Source organism: Podarcis gaigeae, assembly GCF_964106915.1.
Source record: "Podarcis gaigeae genome assembly, chromosome: 2".
In the NCBI taxonomy this organism is placed as follows: domain Eukaryota; kingdom Metazoa; phylum Chordata; class Lepidosauria; order Squamata; family Lacertidae; genus Podarcis; species Podarcis gaigeae.
The window spans coordinates 77,073,848-77,096,827 of NC_139679.1; the positions used below are offsets into that span (position 1 = coordinate 77,073,848).

The 22,980-nt window shown below is 40.5% G+C and overlaps 1 protein-coding gene across 4 annotated transcripts in view; it reads right to left on the bottom strand.

Annotated features, from left to right (window-relative positions):
• RFT1 (RFT1 glycolipid translocator homolog) overlaps positions 1 to 21,806 on the bottom strand; it is a 29,107-nt gene extending 7,301 nt beyond the window's left edge. The window contains exons 1-11 of one of the 4 annotated variants that reach the window (XM_083726816.1): positions 21,537 to 21,804; positions 18,381 to 18,466; positions 17,382 to 17,498; positions 15,726 to 15,915; positions 12,564 to 12,665; positions 11,272 to 11,406; positions 8,162 to 8,240; positions 6,308 to 6,358; positions 5,408 to 5,538; positions 3,847 to 3,991; positions 1,268 to 1,373 (exon numbers count right to left, since the gene is read on the bottom strand). In XM_083726816.1, the coding sequence (XP_083582942.1) occupies positions 1,268 to 1,373; positions 3,847 to 3,991; positions 5,408 to 5,538; positions 6,308 to 6,358; positions 8,162 to 8,240; positions 11,272 to 11,406; positions 12,564 to 12,665; positions 15,726 to 15,915; positions 17,382 to 17,498; positions 18,381 to 18,466; positions 21,537 to 21,620 (1,226 nt within the window). In that variant the 5' untranslated portion in view covers positions 21,621 to 21,804. Of the gene's footprint in view, positions 1 to 1,267; positions 1,374 to 3,846; positions 3,992 to 5,407; positions 5,539 to 6,307; positions 6,359 to 8,161; positions 8,241 to 11,271; positions 11,407 to 12,563; positions 12,666 to 15,725; positions 15,916 to 17,381; positions 17,499 to 18,380; positions 18,467 to 21,536 lie in introns of all 4 variants that reach the window. The other 3 variants (XM_083726818.1, XM_083726819.1, XM_083726817.1) reach the window with 3 other exon arrangements.
• Positions 21,807 to 22,980: the final 1,174 nt, after the last annotated feature.

Genomic DNA, 22,980 nt, shown 5'->3' on the forward strand with positions numbered 1-22,980 from the left:
GGTGGGTTGGGGGGGGGCTTTATTGGTGTCAGGAACGTGGCTCACCAGTGCACAGAAGAAGAGTCAGACTCAGAACTTGAGCTAAGTGGAAGGAGGGACAGACTGCAGATGAGAACTGGCTGACAGTTGAGAAAGAGTAGTTCGACTCCCCTTCCAGAGGAAGACAGTGTTAGCTCTCAAGAAGAGGAAGAGTTGGAAGGCAGCCAGAGAATTGCTAGGCAATCAGCAGATAAGCAGAGGTCTGAGACTGTGTCAAGTGAAAGTGCAAAGGGCAGCCACTCAGTCCCTTTTCTAGGAGACTGGATAAGAGGGCAACGGAAGGGGAAGAGGGGAAAGGTGGGAGTTTGGCGTCCTTCCTGCTGTGGGAGGGGCAATGATTCAGACTGACCAACTATCATCAGTGCGAGCAGGCAAGAAACCATGTTCTGGATGTGTCTTTTTGTTAATAAACGTACATAAAACTGCCAGAGAGTCATTACTTATCGGGCTTGCTTGCCTGCCAGAGATCATTACAATTGGGTTGGTTGTTTTTATTTTGATTTTGTGTTTTGTGGTTTTATATTTTGATTTTATTTTGTGAACCGCACTGAGACCTCCGGGTATAGGGCAGTATACAAATTCAATAAATAATAATAATAATCTAAGTACGTAAGGAGATTCCGCTGGATCAGAGCGGAGACCCATTTAATCCAAGACTCTGTTCTCACAGTGGCCAACTATGGCAAACCTACAAACAGGACCTGAGTGCAACAGCATTCTCTCTTGTAATAATAAGCAGACATCTAGATCCATAAGTACATATACTTAAAAGTATATTATTATTTGAACATAGGAATTTTTTTTAGTACCTACTGAATTCTTTCAATGCTTTTTATAGAATGCACCACTTTAAATCCCATTTCCTATGATAGTGAACAAGTCTAAACTATCAGCTAAGCAGGAATGAGAGAGTCTAGTCAGAAGAAAGATAAATAGCTCTGAAACAGAAATAACAGAATATATGCATTCGATTTCAGAGAAATACCTATTCAAGAATCATTATAACCCACACCCTTCAGAAGGTTCCCAGGATTCCCAACAACAAAAGATATTCAAATGTAAGCATTTATTCCTCATATCATTACATTTTCTAGCAATGGGACACATCAAGTAGTTATCAGGCACATTATTCTGAGGTGTGTATTGTATAAAATATCCTCATACAAAGTTACATGCAATCAAAGAAAAGCTAAATCATAGTATGGAACTATGCCCTTTTTAAACTCACCTGTCCACTTCTTCTTTACACATTGAAGCAAATGTAAAACATTCTGTTACCCCATTAACAGCAAGCAGCAAGACATATAAACTATAGCAACGCAGGAGACTTGGCCCTGTGAAAATATTATGACAAGAAGATTAGTAAAATGAAACCCCTCATTGCAGAGATCTGTGCATTAACGCAATTTAACATGTCATTAATGAATTATAACAACATCAGACTGTCAACTTGCAATAAAAAAAATCATGTTCAGAACAAAATATAGCCCTACTGTTACTTGAGCAGCAAGACACAATGGCCAATATCTATATGTTAGTAATACTCTGAGAAGGTCCATTTGTTTTCATACTCTGAGCATGACTTAGTCAGAAATCACCTACAGTAAAACATTTTGTACTAAGTCACGGACATTTAGAATTTAGTCCAGGGTTGTTGCAACTCTTCTGGTGGGTCTATGACAAGCAGTTATAAGACCCAGTCTAGAAAATGTTGCCCTTTTTTGTTGCATTGATCCAACCAATATGAGGGAGACTGGAGTAATTTATTACCACAATACTTTGGAGAGCTCCTTGATTTCTTTCCCCACCCCCATATCACTCTTGGCATCTGCAAAATTCAATATATGTTCAAGAGAGGAAGAAGACCTTCCTTTCTTCTGCTTTGTTACCTTCCACTCAGTCACCTGGTCTCACAATTCAAATGGACACATGGCCTCCTCCCTTTTCACTTCAACCATGATGAATTATCACTTCTATATGGGGACTTTATTGAAATAAGTAACAGAAGCACAAAAAGTATATTCCATCTGATACCACTGTACCCAATTCTGACTGAAACTAGGGGCATGCACCAAATACAAACTTCAATTTCAATGTCACTTCAAGAAGTGAGTCAATTCAGTTCAGACTGCTTTGGAGGACACTTTTCACTTTGTGACTGAATCAGAACTTCACTTTAGAAAATGTGAAGCTTCATGCCACCCCATTGACTATAACGGGAGAATCAATAAGCAGTGACAGCTTATTTGCTTTTTTACAGAATTGGATGAACTTGACAGGAACAGTAGCAGTTTGTGAGTGGAGGAAGCCTACAAAATATCAGAAAAAATAGGTGCAGGGATGTTTGTGCAAGTAGACTTTAAGTTTTGAGTTTACTTAAGAGAGAGTGAGTGTGTGTGTGTGTGTGTGTGTGTGTGTGCGCGCGCGCGCATGTGTGTGTGTGTGAGAGAGAGGAGAGATATGTCATGGGGAAATTGGTGAAATGCACAGGGGATGAGTAGTCACATTTAAATTTGATACTGGAAGAGTGAAGATGGGATCTGCTCCATTGGGAATAAGGGTGAAATAGAAATTTTATTTACTTCTCTATTTTTTGATAGTGCTATCAATCTCAAAGCTCCTCCTCCTCCCCTCCCTGGCATTTTGCTTATATGGAGAGCTGGGGGGAAAGTATGAATTTTAAAAGACCCAGTGTCTATGTGCCTCTGAATTAGGCCCGGATGTTCAGGAACAGTCTGATTAGCTTAAAACCAATCTGAAGGGCTTCTGCTTTGCTTCAAACAGCTACCAAATCTCTCCAAAGCAGCCTGATTCAGTCTGGGTTCACAATTTCTCTGAAGTGAGTTCACGCCCCTAACTGGAACAGGACAACAATTCTTACTAGGAACCCTGCCACACAGTTTCAAAGGCCTTTTTGAAGACAGTATAGCAGCTTTGCTAATACAGATTGATCTTATGCATGTTTATCTAGATAAATAAATGAATGTAGCTGCTGATTATTTCCAGTTAACTGTTCTAACTGATAATTTTTAAAACCACAAAGTTCAAACTGCATGCCAGGAAGCCTGATCTAAGTCCGGTTCTGCTGAGAAGCAGCATATAATATAGAAAATGAACGTTCCTCTATTAATCAGTATTGGATCAATTTTTTGAGGAATCCATCTTATCTTCTTTTTAGAGCTTTTAAACATTTATATCTCAATATTGTAGTGATTACTATCTTCAAGAGGGCTAAGTACTCAAGAATACAATGATTAACACTGCTGAAAAGAGATGTCCTGTTTCTCTCAGCACTAAAAGCGACATGCAAAATGTTATACTGCAAACATATTGCTCTTCCATAAGGTATACCATATTTTTTGCTCTATAAGACTCACTTTTTCCCTCCTAAAAGGTAAGGGGAAATGTGTGTGCGTCTTATGGAGCGAATGCAGGCTGCGCAGCTATCCTAGAAGCCAGAATAGCAAGAGGGATTGCAGCTTTCACTGCGCAGCAATCCCTCTTGCTGTTCTGGCTTCTGAGATTCAGAATATTTTTTTTCTTGTTTTCCTCCTCCAAAAACTAGGTGCGTTTTGTGGTCTGGTGCGTCTTATAGAGCGAAAAATAGGGTACATAATGAAATTTCCGAACACAAGGAAAAGCACCATTTCTAAAACAGACATCGTAGGGCATGCAATGCGAATGGATCAGATTCTCTGTGTTAGTTCTTCCATGTGGATATAGTACTTTCATATATGAAAAGCAAACTGAGGAAGCTTTCACAAAATGAAGCTACTTTTCAGAAAGGCAGCTGCGATGTGACATTACCTGATCCCAAACTGAGCATTGAACCTCCATAAAGATCCAGTGCCAACTGGGAATATGCATAACCAAAAACTGTAATAGTCAGGCCAATCAGAAGCACAAGTTTCAACAGTGATTCTAATACAGCTGCTGCCATGGAGATATCATCCTAAAAAAAGAATTGCATTTATTTAATAGGCAAAACAAAACAACATATGCCAGATTACTGTGTTAAATTTATATATGGAATAATTAGATTTTACAATTCACTATTTTTACTTGGCTAGTTAATGGCAAATTATAATAATTTTCAATAATAATTGTAGACTATTTGTGTCTAGAAGTATGAACATATTCAACAGCAGCCATATTTATATATCAAATGTGCTGCAAGTTCCAGACAGAACTTAATTAATCTGCACAAAACCCTTCATTAAATAGAAGATCAGGAAATGCCTGAGAATCTGCTGTGACAAAGGAAACAGGTTGACAAAAACTAGCTTCTAATGCATCAGAGAAAACCAAGAACACTAACACTTCTGGTAAATTACACAACAGTATGCAACTTCTACCTCTGCAGAAAATAAAAAAAATTAAAAATAAGAGATTGTACTGTATGATATAGAATATAGTTCCTGAACTAAAACTATGCTTAACTAGAGCATTTAATCCTGAACTCATCTAATACTTTATTTACAATACCGTCCTGTGAGATATATGAGCATACCTTAGCTTCTCTACTAAAAATAGGCACAGCGTCTCTTTAGACACTAATAGCTCACTCCCAACCACAGTAAGTCCCATTCAAATACACATTCTTCAGTTGCCCCAAGTCCTTCTTTTAAACCATAGACCCCCCCAACCATATAATTTCAGTAGATTAAAAAATATACACACCAGGACCACAGCATTATTTAAATTTACTGGTTTGTACTCAACCAACATTTAATTTCAACAGTTCTACTGTGAGTAGATATTCGCTGAATACAACCCATTATTTTTATTTATTTATTTCAACATGCATACTCGTTCTATGATAAATCTTACTCAAGGCTACTTATGAAGAAAAAAAGTATTAAAAACCATTCTTAAAAAATGAAACAAATAAGACAACAGCTATAATCTTATCATCTATTTATCTCTGATAATGCCTGCACAATTAACTTTTATTCTCACTTCATCCCCCATAATTATCTGTCAAGCCTAGTATTTTGAAAGGATTTTATTCAATGGTACCCTGATAACAGAAACCTATTGGTTTAGAGGAGGCTTCTGTCAGCAGAAAACAAAAGGTTTACCCTCCCCCATATATTAACTTTCCCCTCTGCAGCCCCCATCACTTCCCCAAATCTGGTAGAGAGGACCCATCGGGACAGTGTGGGATGTTTTGGAAGTGAAGAAAAGGGGCAAGCATGTGAAAATAGCCTTCTCCCCATCAACAACATTGGCTCCGACCCCAGGAATTATTCTATTTGTGTAAAATGCCAGTGAAAGTTGGCATATACTTATTTTAAATCAGTAAACGATATTTATCCTTCGCTTTAAATGTACATTTTCAGACTACTGAACAATAAGACTAATTTACCTGTTTTTGAAACCTGGTATCTTTTCCGCGTTCCAGAACCTTAGCAAAGTAAACATAAAAACTCTCCTCTATTGGCAAAAATATAAATCGAGCCGTCAGAGAACCAAGGTTGTTCACTATGTCATATACTCCTTTACAAATAAACAGAAACATCTAATTAAGTGTTTAATAGTAAAATTATTGCTTGGTTTAAAAGAAGGAGGAAAAAAATTAAATTGATGCAGAACTTAAGGCAACCGTTCCAGTACAAACATTTCTGCTTACTCAATGGAACAATTTCCCCACTCTTCCCCCTCCCCCATGCAATGTTTTGAGGGTTTTCCTGGCCCTCCAGAGTGGAGTTGAGGGTGGTGTGAAGGGTACATGGGGGTAGAATGGTGGAAAGTCCTATTGCACTAGCAAGAGTCCTTGTGCTGGCTTCCACTAGCACAGGGGTGTCCAAGAGGTCAATCTACCGGTCGATCGCGGGGTGCCCTTGGTCGATCCAACAACTTTGGCTCATCCTCCCCCCAAATAGCTCCACAACTTTGATGAAGCTTTTCAAAAAAAAAGCTCAACAATGGATAGATCACTGCCAGTTTCTTGGAAGTTGGACAGCCCTGCACTAGCAGAAGAGGTAAATCACTTTTAAAGTTCCAAACATAATTAAATGCATTTCCATATTCAAATTAAAAAGAAAGCTGCCGCCTTTGCACTTATTTTATAGCCATTCATCTGCAGACTTGCCACATTTCTAAATGAATGTGGAATCAGATTACCATTTACTGGCCTTATTCACATGAATAAACTGTGGTTTAAAGGAGAGCATGCTGGTTGGTGCAAACAAACCACAGTAAGTAAGCCAAGAACGCTTCTTCCAATTTCAAGAACCAAGGTAATATAAAAAAATGTCTTGCTTACCCTGGTCTCCAAAATTTAACACGTTCAGGAACGTCATGACATACCGTTCACCTACAAAAGTAATACTTAATATTAGTATTTATTTATCTTTCCATTATACTTACAAGCGGTTGCACAACAAGAAATTTCAAACTTATCCTGAGCACAAGAGATGTCGGACCCAGTGACTGCTATTCAGTATCACAAAATCAAAGAGCTGGTAGCCATCTTGGAGGTCATTTACTCCCAGCTTGCTCAATGCAGAATCCGCAGCACAGGATAGCACTATGCTGAATCTTGTATTCCAATTTCTCGAAAATTTCCTTTCTCCTGCGAAAGAAGCTTCCATTTTTTTCCCCTGCATCGTTCTCAAGGTACTTCAGAATTTCTTTAGGATTTTTGTAGATTTCTCCAGGGTTCTGAAGCCTCCATTTCCTGACCCCAAAATATCTCATAGGAGACGTTACCACATGATATCTTCCCCATAGCTTTTAAGTGACACTTGTGAAGCTGGGGAAGTTAGCTGCAGAGATCAGTACACTTCCTGATTTTGTCTTTAATGGAAGAGCTTCCTCTAATCTTAAAAAAAAAATCTCTCTGTACTGATTACTTCTTTAGAAGTAAAAAAGGCATCACTTTAAAAACAAACAAACAGTTTTCAGGCACACAGTAGGCAGTCTCCCCACCCGCTTGCTCTTAGAAGGAAGCCCAGCTGTGGAAATCAAATGAACTTTTAGGAAGTACAGGCACTTGAGAAGGCTGCAAAATATAGAATGAAAGGACGGATGCTAATAAAACACACCTTGACCATCTCAGAAGATAGATACCTGCAACAAAAAGCCTGTGTTCTACCCGTAAGGATTTATCTCCCTTTTCTTTTCTTTTCTTTTGTTTATTTTTTTTCAAATCTACTTTACTAAACCTTCTTAATATAATTTTCAAATGCGGTTCCTTCTCTTATTAATTGGTGGAGAATTGTTTTTAAAAGGAGGATTTTTCAGGAGGATGCAACTGCAGCATCCTTGAAAGATAACTATCTAGTTTCTGCTTAATTATCTCCAGTATAGGAAAGTTCACCACCTCCTAAGGCAGTGGGTTCCCCTGTCAAAGAGCTCTTACCATTAGCAGACTTTTTCTAATGCTTTGCCAAAATCTGCTTCTCAGCAGTTCCATCCCTGCATTTGTTACAGCCCTGCATTTTGGAGCAATAGATATTTGTAAACGTATTGCTAACCGCGTAAGGAAATAAAAGAAGTTGAAAAATAAGATCTAAGCAAAGTGAATAATGTAACGACTTTACTACGACAAAACTTCTGAAGCTGTGGAACTAGAACCCTAGGAATGATCTGAGAGGTATCTCAGGTGATAGATACTTGAGAGGGGAAAGGGAGGGAGAGACAGCTTTTGTTAGAGACATCTGATCAATTATTATTTCAACATCAGCTCAGAGCCAAGTCCAATAATGATTATGAGCTGCTAATAAACTTTTACCGAAGGTTACAAGTGCCAATTGTACAATTTTTGGTCCATATGAATAAAGAGATATTATATATATACCATGGCATCATTTCACCATAGTGACACAATTCCACTAAGCATTCAGTGCATATCGGAATATTTAACAATGAAACCACAGCATGAAGGACTAAGGAGAAAACCCAAAGTAAGTATATGCCTTCCTAAATATTTTATCTACAACTTTCACATTCCAATGAATATGCAAAACCAAATTGGTATCTTTCAACAACAAACACGTTTCTCCTAGCTGTCTAAGCCCAAGCTATAAAAACAAACAATTCTGGAAACCGCAAAATATTGGGGGTAGGTGTTTGCAGAGAGGGGCTAAATTGATATTGAAGAGGCTATCATACTCACCCTCTGTTAAAACTTGCTTCAAGAATGATTGCTTAAAGAAACTCCAAGTCAATTTAGCCTCTTCCCAGTTAACAAATTCCTGAAAGTTAAATAGATATAAAATTACTGTGAAGTATTGAAGGAATTATTCCTCCTAAGACATCAATATGACCAGTACACTGTGTACAACATGCACGTAATACTATCTATTGCTGGTTCGCACAGGTGAACAACCTTGACATGGCACCCTGAGACGTATTCTAGGTGCAAGGATTATGTTGAAATGGCTTCACATATAAATTCCTATCATGATTTCTACAGTCACAGCACTTTGGGAGATGCTACATCACGGCAACTGCAGCAGAACTGCATCCATGGAGCATCAGTTCATACAATACTATCATCCATGAGAACTCTGTAACTGGCTACTCAGAATTACAAACCCAATAACCTTTTGGTACTCTGCTCAGGGCTGGACAAGTTTCATGTAGCCCACGGGTTGTTACACTGTGGCCCTCCAGCCTGCCACAAAATTCCCTGCACAATTAGGGCAGGCGATAGCTAACCGCCACAAAGACATGGTTGGTTCAGCTCCAACACCAGCGCTCCATCATCCAAATCAGACACAGCATACATTTTTGCACCAAGAATACAAACAAAAAATTCACTTGACTTTGTATATAGGAACAGTTACATACTCCTCAAGCACATATCTCAGAACAGCAAGCTTCAGCTTTCTGATAAGCAAAGCAGACAGACATTTGTAAGACAAGGCCTTTTGAAGTGAAAGGTATTTAAATTATTTCAGTTGCCTAATTATACCTTGATGCCATGGCAGGATGCAAAAAATTACTGATATTAAAGTCTGCTCGAAGTGGTTTCTAGCCAATATGCTTTTCGAAATGATAATTGCTTGTTGGTATTTGATCACTCTCAATATTTTTGTGACCATTATTAAGCTTTACTCTGAAAAACAGTTTCAATTAAGCTTGCATTTTATTATATCAACTGTAATTGAGTAAGTACATGAAAGGGAGAAGCATGCAATTATTAGAAATATTATTTGCAGAAAGAAAAAAGGCAAATTGTTGCTATTTAGAGTTTTGACTGGTAAACTTTCTGCTGCATGATATTATAGATCTGGTTAGGTACAATTAATCTTATAACTAATCAAATATTAAATTCAAGAATACAATCTAATATGCTATGTAAACCTGTACTCTCATTCTCTTATTCTGAACTGCAATTAATATTTTGCTAGTAATCCAGGCAGCTTGGTCTCAGAAATGTATTCTTATAAATACTCATTATAAATATTTCCGTACAGAATATGGAAATTCCTCCTTATGTTATGGCTACTGCACTGTTAGTTTCCTTCACAAGTATGTAAGCTGTTTTTCAAAATTCCTAACAGAACAACCAAAGCAGCTATACTTCACTGCCATTTAAGCTAATTTATGCTTTTTCATACAAGTCAAGTGTGCTGCTTTTTATCACAATACAGTGTTAATATTTTCTTTCACTTCCCTGCAATACCATCCCCACTAAGGAAGCTTTAGCTAGGATCAGCTATAGACAAAAGCGGGTCAACTATATCTACTGTGCTATGAGACAAGAATAGTCTCTGGAGATTTAAATGTAATACTTTGGTTATGTAAATAGGAATTCTATGGAGGAAAAATTTAAATCTAATATTAGAGTAGCTGAAACTGTATTCTTACTTAATAAGGCTGGTTTACAGTAGTTCATTCCACCTCAGCCCTTTCCTCTCTGAAATATTTCAGAGTAGTTTTACAAACTTTATGCAAACCGAGCAATGTCAAGTTCCATTAAAGTTAGAAGGTCTGTTTTCACCTTAATATATTCAATGATACAGAGGCTGAAAAACGGGACCTTTATTTCTTTTCATGCATGGATTTCTTAACTATATTAAATTTAATCTCTGCTCCACAATTTATTGAATGTATTGTGCACCAGACGAGTCAGCATCTTCAATTCATGCAAGTCGTCTTTTATAAATGTATCTGGCACATATAATCAAAATACTGGGGATGATACTGTATTTTTATAGCTGAAATATTAATTTAAGCATAAAGGTTTGTAAAGCTCCTTTTGAGATAATATTTTGGCTTAACGTAATGGAGTAAAACCGTGTATATAGAAAAACCTTATTTCATCCAGAATGTTGGCTTCTTTTAAACATTTTTGCTTTGACTCACAGAAATAATGTATTATTATGGAATTTGTCAGAAGAAATTACACTACCTGTGGTAAAATGGCAGCAAGATATAGCAAAAGATGTAGGGAAATCAAAATAGCCACTATATCCAACATTCTAAGAAAACATTTTAAAAACAACAATTACATGGAAATTTAATATCTAGAGAAATTTGGAAATATAAATGCATATATTTAAAAGCTATACTATGCTAAAAAGAAGACCATACAAAGTGAAAATACACACTAATATAAATTATGTAGAGACATAAATGTAATGCAAGAAATACTGGGCTCCACACATGTTTTTGTTAAATTATAAATGTTGTTAAAATCCACACGTTTTTGTTAAATTATATATGGGAAATTGTGAGTAGCTGGTGAACAGAGGCTACTCTATTGGAAATAGAAATATACTGGAATAATAGCTTCTAAATGAAAGTCTCTCTATAGACCATTTGAGGGGTTTTTCCCCCACTTTTCTATAATTTGAGGGGGGGGTTCCACTTTTCTATAACAGGTGCTACATTCAGAAATGTATTTGTTGTATGAATGAAAGCAACAACAGGGGAAATGCAACAGGGGAAAAGAGACTTTGAAAATGGCAGCATGCCACTGATTTGATTGCCACTAAGCAAGCCACCTATAATCAGTGGCGTAGCGTGGGTTGTCAGCACCCGGGGCAAGGCAAGTAATTTGTGCCCCCTAACCCATGGATTTGCGCCCCCTAACCCTAACCCCCAGATGTTGCGCCCGGTGCGGCCAGGCCCCCCTGCACCCCCCACGCTACGCCACTGCCTATAATGAGATTCACTATAAGAATTAACTTGGGACAATGGCTGTACATGATCATCATATTTTCTTGTGTCCAAATTATGGATAGTTGGTTTTTAACATAAAGCTGTTTTACTTACCCCATCTTGTCCAAAATTAGGTAAAACAGATATCATACGAGTAACTGGAAATGATTTTTTGGTTGCTTCAGGAGAACCCAGAAACATCATGAAATACATTATATAGCACAAAACCAGAACGCTGGTATATAGAAGCTGCAAGAACAAAACCTCATTAGCTACACAACATACCATTTATTGCAGCATTTCCACTTCAGCAACAAAATAAATACCAGTAAAATTCAATTGCCAAGTACTCAGCTCCAGTTCAGACCTGATGGCATCTCCCAGGCTTAAGGCCTCACAGCACTGGCACTGTTTGCATGAACCAGCACCTCCATGTGGGGATTGCCTAAACTGCAATTGCAGTGGGCCTTTTTCAGACTGCTGGAACCGCAGAAACCTCATCAACAGAACACAGGTGACTGTGCAGTTCTCACAAGGCCTTTAAGGACATGCAGTCCTAAATCAAAGCACTGAGATACAAGCAGTTGTAGAGGAGCTTAACATGCTGTTGACTGCTATCACAAAGATGCTCAAGGAACAATCTGGTATTATGATGCTCAGTTTATGTATTGCAATTCAGAGAATCATAGAATTGTACCCTGAGTATCAGCTAGTCCAAATCCCTGCATTGCAAGAATATGTAGCTGTCCCATACGGAGATCGAACCTGCGACCTTGGCATAATCAGCACCATGCTCTAAAGAGCTGAGCTATCCAGGCTCTGTAGTTACTTCTTGCACTTTTATCCTTACCATTAATCTAAATTAATACAATTAAGAAAATTCTCAAAAATTAAGAGCCAGGGTTTTCATGAGTTCTATTTCAAGTTCATTCCTGATCCTTTCCACACCAGTTTTTGTGGGGGACTTAAATGGACCAGAAAAAGGTCAACTTCTTATAGTTTTTTCCTCCTAAATTAACAACATAATTCTATATATGTCTACTCAGTTCACTGGGGCTTACGCCAAAGTATGCAAGTAAAGCGTTGAAGCCTAACAGTCCAAAATAATATTTTCTTTATATGCTTAAGTGAAAAACAACTGACTTTAAACTGATCTACCCAACAGCCTTATGAACCATGTATAATGTGTCGATTTTAAGTAAACTATCCCCCTGATCTGACGTTATCTTAAGCTAGCCTAATATTGGGATACAGGTACTAATAGTGTGGACTGCAACATTGCTTTTATCCATGAAAAACTGAAGGGTCCAAAGCATGGAAGCTATAGCAAAAATAATGTTAATTTCTTCAACTAAAATTTTTATATCAGATCAAAGAGACAATAGTAAAAATTGCAGAAATCATACCTGGGCCAAAGAAAAGATGTAAAGCCCCCAGTGAGGATACGTAACTACTAAAATAACTGTCAAAAAGCATTTGCAAATGATTGAGAGACTTTCAGCAATTACCTACAAAGAATATACAAAAAGCATGTTAGACATAGTTCCTAATGGTAATTCTTACATGTGTTGGCTTCAAAAATCCTGTGATCAGATTTTGCATTTCAAGCATCTTTAAGAATGTTTAATTGTAATAGTGGCAAATAGTCTCTGCAATTAAGCCTATTTTCATAAGAGGTAAAGTTTAGTATGGCATGTACAAGCCATACTTAAGCTGCTGAGCAAGGTTTGAATACAACACTAAACCATGGTTAAATAAACCATGGTTTAGCATTGTGTGCAAGTCAGACAAATTATTTATATCAGCTCCTAAATCAATACTTAATATAAGACAATGAAAAAAATGTTTTATTGTTGTACATCACGCTCTCCAAATTTAGAGTGAAACTGGCTCTTTTTAAAAAACAAACACTAAACAGCTTTAAAAAAAAACACGATTCACTGATTCATTCATCAGTCCATATATATATATATATATATATATATATGCAGGTTTTGGTGTCCTCGGGTGTCTTCCCGTGTAAAAGTTGGGGTGTCTAGGCGACGTTTCGACGAGGTCTCACTCGTCATCTTCAGGCTGGTGCTTTCGGCTTCTTGTTACTGGAACAGAGCGGGATCTCAATGTTTGAGTTCCTATAAATACTGTAGAGGGGGTGTGGTGTCTAGCCTCCAATGTTCTGGGCAGAGAGGAAGTTCCCAGGCTAGTGTGCCTTTTCTTCTTTTGTTCCTTAATTACTTGAGAGATACCTTGAGTGATTTCTTGAGTGATATCCTGAGTACCACTTAGGTGGGTCATTAGGTGTGGATTAGTTGCTAAAGTCTTTGTGTCTTGACCTCTTGAACTTTGTGAAGAGTTTTCCTGAGAAGATGGCTGTATTGCACTTAGTTGTGCTTTGGCTTGGCTTCGTGTATAGGGGCGAGCTGTGGTTTTGTGGCTTGTGTCAGCCAGATCTGTGTAGGGATTGCAGGGGGGTGCAGCATCCGGAGGTGCCACCATGGATTGGCTACTGGATGGTGTCAGTAATTCATCTGTGGAGAGGGTCTGGGTTTGGGTCTGGTGTGGTTGATTGGTGTTGGCGTTCTGTGTGCCTCTGGATCTGGTGTCAGTTTTTGTGGAGAGGGCTAATTTCCAGATGTCTGGCAAGCGGGATGTGTCGTCACGCTTGTTCATGTTGTGAGGGTGTTTCTCTATCTCGATGGCTTCCATGATTATTCTCTTGTGGTGATGTTCCGTGTTAAAGAGCAATTTGGAATCTGCAAAATTAATTTCGTGTCCTGTTTCTTTCATGTGTTGGAAAAGAGAGGAAGTTTTTTCTTCTTTTTTGACGGCATTCTTGTGTTCTGCGATACGTGCATTTATTCGTATCGAATCTACAGTATTTATAGGAACTCAAACATTGAGATCCCGCTCTGTTCCAGTAACAAGAAGCCGAAAGCACCAGCCTGAAGATGACGAGTGAGACCTCGTCGAAACGTCGCCTAGACACCCCAACTTTTACACGGGAAGACACCCGAGGACACCAAAACCTGCATTCCTGTACCCGTGAAAATCTACGAAAGCAAATATATATATATATATATATATATATATATATATATATATATATATATGCGCAGGTTTTGGTGTCCTCGGGTGTCTTCCCGTGTAAAAGTTGGGGTGTCTAGGCGACGTTTCGACGAGGTCTCACTCGTCATCTTCAGGCTGGTGCTTTCGGCTTCTTGTTACTGGAACAGAGCGGGATCTCAATGTTTGAGTTCCTATAAATACTGTAGAGGGGGTGTGGTGTCTAGCCTCCAATGTTCTGGGCAGAGAGGAAGTTCCCAGGCTAGTGTGCCTTTTCTTCTTTTGTTCCTTAATTACTTGAGAGATACCTTGAGTGATTTCTTGAGTGATATCCTGAGTACCACTTAGGTGGGTCATTAGGTGTGGATTAGTTGCTAAAGTCTTTGTGTCTTGACCTCTTGAACTTTGTGAAGAGTTTTCCTGAGAAGATGGCTGTATTGCACTTAGTTGTGCTTTGGCTTGGCTTCGTGTATAGGGGCGAGCTGTGGTTTTGTGGCTTGTGTCAGCCAGATCTGTGTAGGGATTGCAGGGGGGTGCAGCATCCGGAGGTGCCACCATGGACTGGCTACTGGATGGTGTCAGTAATTCATCTGTGGAGAGGGTCTGGGTTTGGGTCTGGTGTGGTTGATTGGTGTTGGCGTTCTGTGTGCCTCTGGATCTGGTGTCAGAATAATCATGGAAGCCATCGAGATAGAGAAACACCCTCACAACATGAACAAGCGTGACGACACATCCCGCTTGCCAGACATCTGGAAATTAGCCCTCCCCACAAAAACTGACACCAGATCCAGAGGCACACAGAACGCCAACACCAATCAACCACACCAGACCCAAACCCAGACCCTCTCCACAGATGAATTACTGACACCATCCAGTAGCCAGTCCATGGTGGCACCTCCGGATGCTGCACCCCCCTGCAATCCCTACACAGATCTGGCTGACACAAGCCACAAAACCACAGCTCGCCCCTATACACGAAGCCAAGCCAAAGCACAACTAAGTGCAATACAGCCATCTTCTCAGGAAAACTCTTCACAAAGTTCAAGAGGTCAAGACACAAAGACTTTAGCAACTAATCCACACCTAATGACCCACCTAAGTGGTACTCAGGATATCACTCAAGAAATCACTCAAGGTATCTCTCAAGTAATTAAGGAACAAAAGAAGAAAAGGCACACTAGCCTGGGAACTTCCTCTCTGCCCAGAACATTGGAGGCTAGACACCACACCCCCTCTACAGTATTTATAGGAACTCAAACATTGAGATCCCGCTCTGTTCCAGTAACAAGAAGCCGAAAGCACCAGCCTGAAGATGACGAGTGAGACCTCGTCGAAACGTCGCCTAGACACCCCAACTTTTACACGGGAAGACACCCGAGGACACCAAAACCTGCATTCCTGTACCCGTGAAAATCTACGAAAGCAAATATATATATATATATATATATATAATGTCACATTAATAAAAACCCAAACAAGAACAATGCTGCATACATTTTACTAACCTTTAGCCTTACAAATAAGTGTACTTGGGCTAAAACCCAAAAAGGTTCACCTAGAAGTTCAATTACAGCGGAAAGACCAAAGGCAACCACTCCAAAGTTGTAGTAAAGAACAGCATTTTCATCAGGAACTTCAAGTATATCTAGCCAGACCCAGCCCAGGAATACAGACCAACACACGCCCAAGGGGACTCTATGAAAGTTGAAAAGATGAGTCCTTTAGACAGAATCACATGTTGTCCTTTTCTCTGCAATTTTTATAAATGAGTTAAGTTCAATGTTTTGCAAGCCAGGAGTCCAAATAAAATCAACATCAAAAATATGTGCATCTGTTTTCTGTACATCTGTACATTCTGTACTAGGCCACTTCTAGGTTACTTACACTACCTATTAGAATGCAGGGGGAAATTATCAGCCATCTTATTATTTATACCCTGCCCATCTGGCTGGGTTGCCCCAGCCACTCTGGGTGGCTTACAACAAACATAAAAACATCATAGAACATTAAAAACTTTCCGATAAAAATACTTGATTCCTCAAGAAATCTACACTTTTCCATTTGACAAAACCCCAACCCCTACATCAATCTAGGGCAGCTTTCTGCACACTGACTTAGAAGCTACATCAATCCCCAGCCGTGCTTCATGTAGACATGGTAGTTAATATATGCATTAGATTCTCATGAAACAAGAGTTAAATCCCCAGAAACGCAGCACTGCAGATAAGCTCAAATATTTCATTTGCAGTTTAGATAGGTACTGAGTTATTTACCTGTAAGTATTCCATTTTCTGGGGACTGGGTAGCGCTGTGGGTTAAACCACAGAGCCTAGGACTTGCCAATCAGAAGGTCGGCAGTTCGAATCCCCGCAACGGGGTGAGCTCCTGTTGTTCGGTCCCTGCTCCTGCTAACCTAGCAGTTCGGAAGCATGTCAAAGTGCAAGTAGATAAATAGGTACCGCTCCGGCGGGAAGGTAAACGGTGTTTCCGTGCACTGCTCTGGATCACCTGAAGCGGCACAGTCATGCTGGCCACCTGACCTAGAAGCTGTACGCTGGCTACCTCGGCCAGTAAAGCGAGATGAGCGCCGCAACCCCAGAGTCGGCCACGACTGGACCTAATGGTCAGGGGTCCCTTTACCTTTACCTTTATTCCATTTTCTACCTTAACTAAACCAAAAAACTAAACTGCTCACTCTTTTATTCATTCATGGTTTGAAAGCAAGGGGCTGCCTTACCTTTTCAAAAGTACACGTAAAACTCATATAAATTAAACGGGCACTTCGAAAGGATTTAACCTTTCTGAGATTATCAGAAGTGCTACAAACTGAAACTAGGATGGCCACCTGTCATTCCAGGTATCCTACCTGTTCCCTTAAAATGTAGGGAGCCAAATGAGCCAATGTATCCTATATTACTTCACTGCCTGCTGTAGAATAAAGCTTCCTACAGCAAGTGGAGCATCTGCTTTGAATCTTTGAAAATGCAAGTAAGATCTCCAGGATGACAGGTTAAAACCCTTGCCAGAGAAAATAAATTAGGATGGTAGTTTTTTGGTTTTACTATGTACCTAAACATAAGAGGTGAAATTGGGGAAGGGTTAACTGAGTGAGCTAATATGAATAATTAATTTGAGGATTCCAATGTCTTATTTAAACATACATTGTCCACAAAAGATTAAATGTTTTGGTCCAGTTTCTCCTTGTACTTCCACTCAGACAAGCTCTTCGGAATGCCTCTCTGGCTAAGAAAACAACTGTAGAATAAAGCAGCATCAGCCTAAACGTTTTAAAAAAGGAAAATGAGTAATTTCAGTACAAGATGAACTGTCAACGTGACAAAAACTTCCAATAATAAACAGCACAGAAGGTTGGGTTAACCAACCAATCCAAATTTTGTTTGTCCCCTTATAAGTGGTTGGGGGCAGGGAATGCCAACAGTTACAGTAACATATCACCAAATGCAAAACTATACTGCTGCCTCAGACAGACAAATGTTTCAGCAGTATATTTTGTATCAATTATTTTTATATGTTAACATTGTTATTGGCATTGTTATAACAGTACCAACAAGATAAAACAGCAGCAGCAACATAAGAACAGTACAGCATGCAAGCAACTTCAATATTTCAGTTCACTGCTAGCAAAAAGAAAAGAAAAACCAGAGAACTTTGCAGTCCAGAAGACAGATGAGATTTTCAATAAACATAGATATATGTTTCAAAACTAACATTTGGTGGAATTGGAATGCCCGCCCCAGAAGAACACCATGAGAATATAATAAAAATCAGAGAGGTACACAACACACATCATATTTCAAGAAAGACTAAAAATTACTGAATCTCCACCCAAGTCATAAACTAGCACTCTCAATAGTGCTATAGATTTGCATACTAGAGGATGGAAATTCATTTGTCCAAGAAACCAAATCACAAATTCAAATTTGCATTTAGACAACACAGCAGACATTAATTCAACTAAACCATTCAAAATGTCTCTTTGCAGCATCCCTGCCAAGCAAAAAGTTAAGTGGAGTAATTTACTTTGTCACTGCCCAGGTTTAAAAAGAAATCAAACAGAACAGAATATAATGAGACAAACTGCCGTAGTTTGGAATCATGAATCACTCATACCTTAAAAGAAACAGATTACTATTTATTACCTTACATTCACAATGCCAATGATTTCCTTTGAAACATATCGTAGGGTAAAAGCATTTAACCCAAATGTAATTAGGCGGAACAGTATCTGAAAAAATAATAATAAAAATACAGTGAAACAGGAAATAAATTTACACCAGCTTTCAACTCATGTAAGCAAAATCAGATTCAAGGAGCAACTTACTAATTATGTAAACTGGAAGTCTTGAATACAAATTTCACCTCAGCCATACTCACTAAGGCTGCAATATGATAGATGTACACTAGGCCCATTGAAGTTAACACAGCTTACTTCTTGGCCTGTATAGCATTGTAGTATTATACTCCTAACTGCAGTTATGTGAAAGCAAGCCCAACTGAACAGAAGGAAGCTAACTTCTATTTTCTTTAGTATTAAATGACTAGTACTTATAATAAACTTCTAATTTATCATCCGTAGTGTGCAATACTTAATTGCAATATATATGGAATCTTTAAATATTTTCATTATTGTTGCTTTTATACTAGTTGCTCAACTTTTCTGGATCCTGGTTATTCAGCTAGCTGGCAAACCATTCCCTTCTTCGATGCCATTGTTTGCTTCCCATCTGCAAATTTGTAGACCAATCCCTTACAGTATTTGTAGCTTTACCTATCATTTTTATATATGCAGATTGTTTCTGCCCTCAGTTTTCTCTTCTATGACATTCACGGGATTCCTCACCATAGTTCACACAAGAGACCAAACCATGGTTTAGCAGGAAGAAGACAAGCCATCAGGAGCATGACAAAACTTCGCTCTTACACACTTCCACTCTCCATCTGCCAATTTAGCTTTCCTTTAAAAGACTCTCAAACCAAGGGTTATGAAGTTGGCTTCTTAAACAAACATGGTTTGTTTGAAACCAAGCTCTGGTTCATAGGTAACACTAAGTGAAGATTCTTCAAAACCAAACTAAAATCAAAATTCGTCCTCCCAGCCACATGGGAGCAAGACATGATCCGCAACTTTAAATCATGATTTAGCATTTTGTGTGAACTTGGCCCTGTCTTCCCATGCTCCAACCTAGAGTATAACCAGCAGCATAACTCAAACTTAGGAAAACATAGACACCTTTTCTCTTGTATAATAATTTTGAGCATGGGAAGACAGCCATGTAGACTACACAACTACAAAGATTACGGTATATGCAGGTTCCTCTCAGTACCATGCTAGGCAGGACACTTAGAACATCACTTGAAAGCACATCAGGGTTTGTTTGATTTTAATTTAGAGCAGGTGAGGAAAGAACAGATTTTCCTCAGGACTGAAGAGTATAGGGAGAAATTTGTTCCTTCCCTGTCCAGCAACAATCCCAGTGAAAATCCACTGGATGCCATTAGTCCTGGGGGGAATGGTCTCCACTGTGTGCATATATATGGTTGTGACCTGAGGCTTCTAAAACCACATTCCTGAAATGGAAGTCACTTTATTATTGCACTCATATCCCAACTTTCATTCAAGGAGTTCAAAGTGATGTGCGTGGCTCTCCTTATTAACATCATAACAACCATGTAAGGTAGGTCTGGCTGAGAGGTGACTTAAGCCAAGGTCACCCAGTGAGCGTTATTGGCCTAGTGGGAATTTGAACCTAGGTCTTACTCAGACACAGGGAACCAAACACTAAATAAACAATCTATTTATGCTGAGACATACAGAAAGCAAAGAACGCAAACATGAATATAAGGAACAGTCCTAAAATCACATGAGTTTGTGTTGTTGATAAACAGCTCTCTCCTATGCACATATTCTGCCACAAGTCACAAATTATTTGAAGCAATTAACTGAATCGCATGAACTCACAGCTTTCTGAATTTATTTAAACAACTAAATACTGGGCATTGCTGGGGAATTGATGCTCAGGAACATTTTGCAAATACTACTTATTCCTAGAGAAGGCACTTTTGTGAAAGATGCTCCGAAATACATGTGAAGGAGACTGCACAAACCCCATGTATAGAACATGTCCATACTATACATGTGTGTACTTGTACAGGGACACCAACAGTCCAATAGGCTATTGGGAAGCCAATAGTCCTGTTCACATTTGGTGAAGAACACTCTTGTGTGATCAGTATGACAATGACGTACAGAGACAATACAGTGGTGCCCCGCAAGACGAACGCCTCGCAAGACGAAAAACCCGCTAGACGAAAGGGTTTTTCTGTTTTGGAGGCGCTTCGCAAAACGAATTTCCCTATGGGGTTGCTTCACAAGACGAAAAAATCTTGCGTCCCCCAGCGGGTTTTTTTTGCTTTTTTTGCCCTTTTTCTAAGCCGCTAAGCCGCTTATCAGCTGTTCCGCTGATAAGCCGCTTAACAGCTGATCGCTGGAAGCCGCTTGACAGCTCTAGCACTAATCCGCTAAGCTGTCAATGGGCTTGCTTCGCAAGACGAAAAAACCGCTAGACGAAGAGAATCGCGGAACGGATTAATTTCGTCTAGCGAGGCACCACTGTACTATCTGAGGAGACCCAATTGGGTTTGGCTCCAAAAAAATGCATGCCTCATATCTTCCATGACCACAAATGCAAATAGAAAGCAAATGTGTGGATCCTACGCAGGATCATACAAGGGACTTCTAGTCCAACCCCCTGCCAGGAATCCTCTTCCCAATGTGGGGCTCAAACCCACGACCATGAGATTAAGAGTCTCATGCTCTACCAGAGTGTTTCTCAAACTCGAGGACCCAGCTGTTGTTGCACTACAACTCCCATCATCCCTAGCTGGCTGCGCCAGCGGTCCGGGATGATGGGAGCTGAGGTCCAACAACAGCTGAGTCTACCCACTGAGAAAGGTAATGTGCCATCGCCGGCGAAGGGTCTTTTCTGCGAGGGAATAAAGATATGTGGATGTCTCTCTCACACGCACATCTAATAGTTTGGAGCTGGAAACAGGTGACAGGGTGCAAAAGCAAGCAAGCAAACCAAATGCAACCAAGCCACAGGGGTGGCCAGTGAGTCCGTTGCGCAACCCTCTTGCAGGGAGGAGGCAAGCAATTCAAACTGCGGGAAGAGGCATCCGTGACTGGGTCGAGAGGGCGTTTCTGCAAACGAGTCACCGAAGAGAAGCCAGGGAAAGGGACGAGGCTAGGGCTGAGCGAGCACCGCCTCGCCTCCGTCCTCTGCCACGACGGATACCTGCAAGAGGGCGCTGGAAGAGGCCAGCCGGCTGGTCTGCCGAAGCACGTCCTCAGAGCCCATCTTTGCCTTTGCCGCCTCCATCTCCTCCCTGCCACAGACAAGCCCTCCGCCGCTGCCTCAGCTGGCGCGTGCATAAGGGGAAGGCGCTCCCCGCGGCCCCGCCAGCCTCCTTTCCTCCCTTCCTCTTCCTCTCTCCCTGTCCTGCTACCCGGCGAGCGCCGCTTCCTAGTCAGAGGGCGAAGCCCAACATGGCTCCTCCCCGTCGCGCTCCGAGCGCGTCAGCCCAAAAGGGGAGGACGAGGAAGAGGCGGCCGCTCGGCTTAGTTGCAGCTTCGACTAGCCGGGATGGGGTGAGGCAGGAATGCTCTGCCTGCTGCTCGTCTTCCATAACTGGGGAATGCGAGGAGCCACGCTGGCAAAGCTGGAAATGAGCCGCCGCCCCCGCCGCCCCATCTTTCTGAAGGCTCTTGGCGCGCAAAATCCCCGTGTGTCGCCTGCAGTAGCGCCTCTCCCCCTCCCTCCACGCTGTGCCGGTGCTTTCTGGCACGGGAGGTCGGCTGGGCAACCTTTCTCTGCCTCACCACAGTTTCGGGGCGGAGGTCAAGTTGTTTGCCAGTTCCCTGCTCGTTCTATATTTCCTTATCGAACACACAAGTGCAGGTGCAGCCGGGTTAAGGAGCAGGGATTTATTTGAACAGCCTTGCACCCCCAAGTGACTGCCAGTCATCCCTATGGAGAGGGTCGGGAGTTTAGTATTGCAAGGTGCCCTGATAATGTGGCTGAAAGACCCAGGGTTCATGTTTCCTTTTGGAAATGAGGCACAGCAGCGACTGTGGTGCCTTTATGATACATGGTTTATTTACACTATATGCAACCTGAACCTACAAGGGAGGAGTTCACATCTTTAACGTCCCAAAAGTCTCTTGTTTTTTCCATATGCAACCCTTAAATGTTGTTGTTTAGTCGTGTCCGACTCTTTGTGACCCCATGGACCAGAGCACGCCAGGCACTCCTTTCTTCCACTGCCTCCCGCAGTTTGGTCAAACTCATGCTGGTCGCTTCGAGAACACTGTCCAATCATCTCATCCTCTGTCATCCCCTTCTCCTTGTGCCCTCTATCTTTCCCAACATCAGGGTCTTTTCCAGGGAGTCTTCTCTTCTCATGAGGTGGCCAAAGTACTGGAGCCTCAGCTTCAGGATCTGTCCTTCCAGTGAGCACTCATGGCTGATTTCCTTAAGACTAAATGTACCGTATTTTTCCTTCTATAACACGCAGATTTTTTCTTCTAAAAAGGAAGGGGAAATGTCTGTGCGTGTTATAGAGCGAATGTGTGGTCCCTGGAGCCGAAAAATCATGCAAAAATCAAATCGCGGCGCTGCACGCTGCACGGATAAGCGAAACCTGAAAAGAGGAAGCGGCTGCTTTCCTGCATTCTGCCTC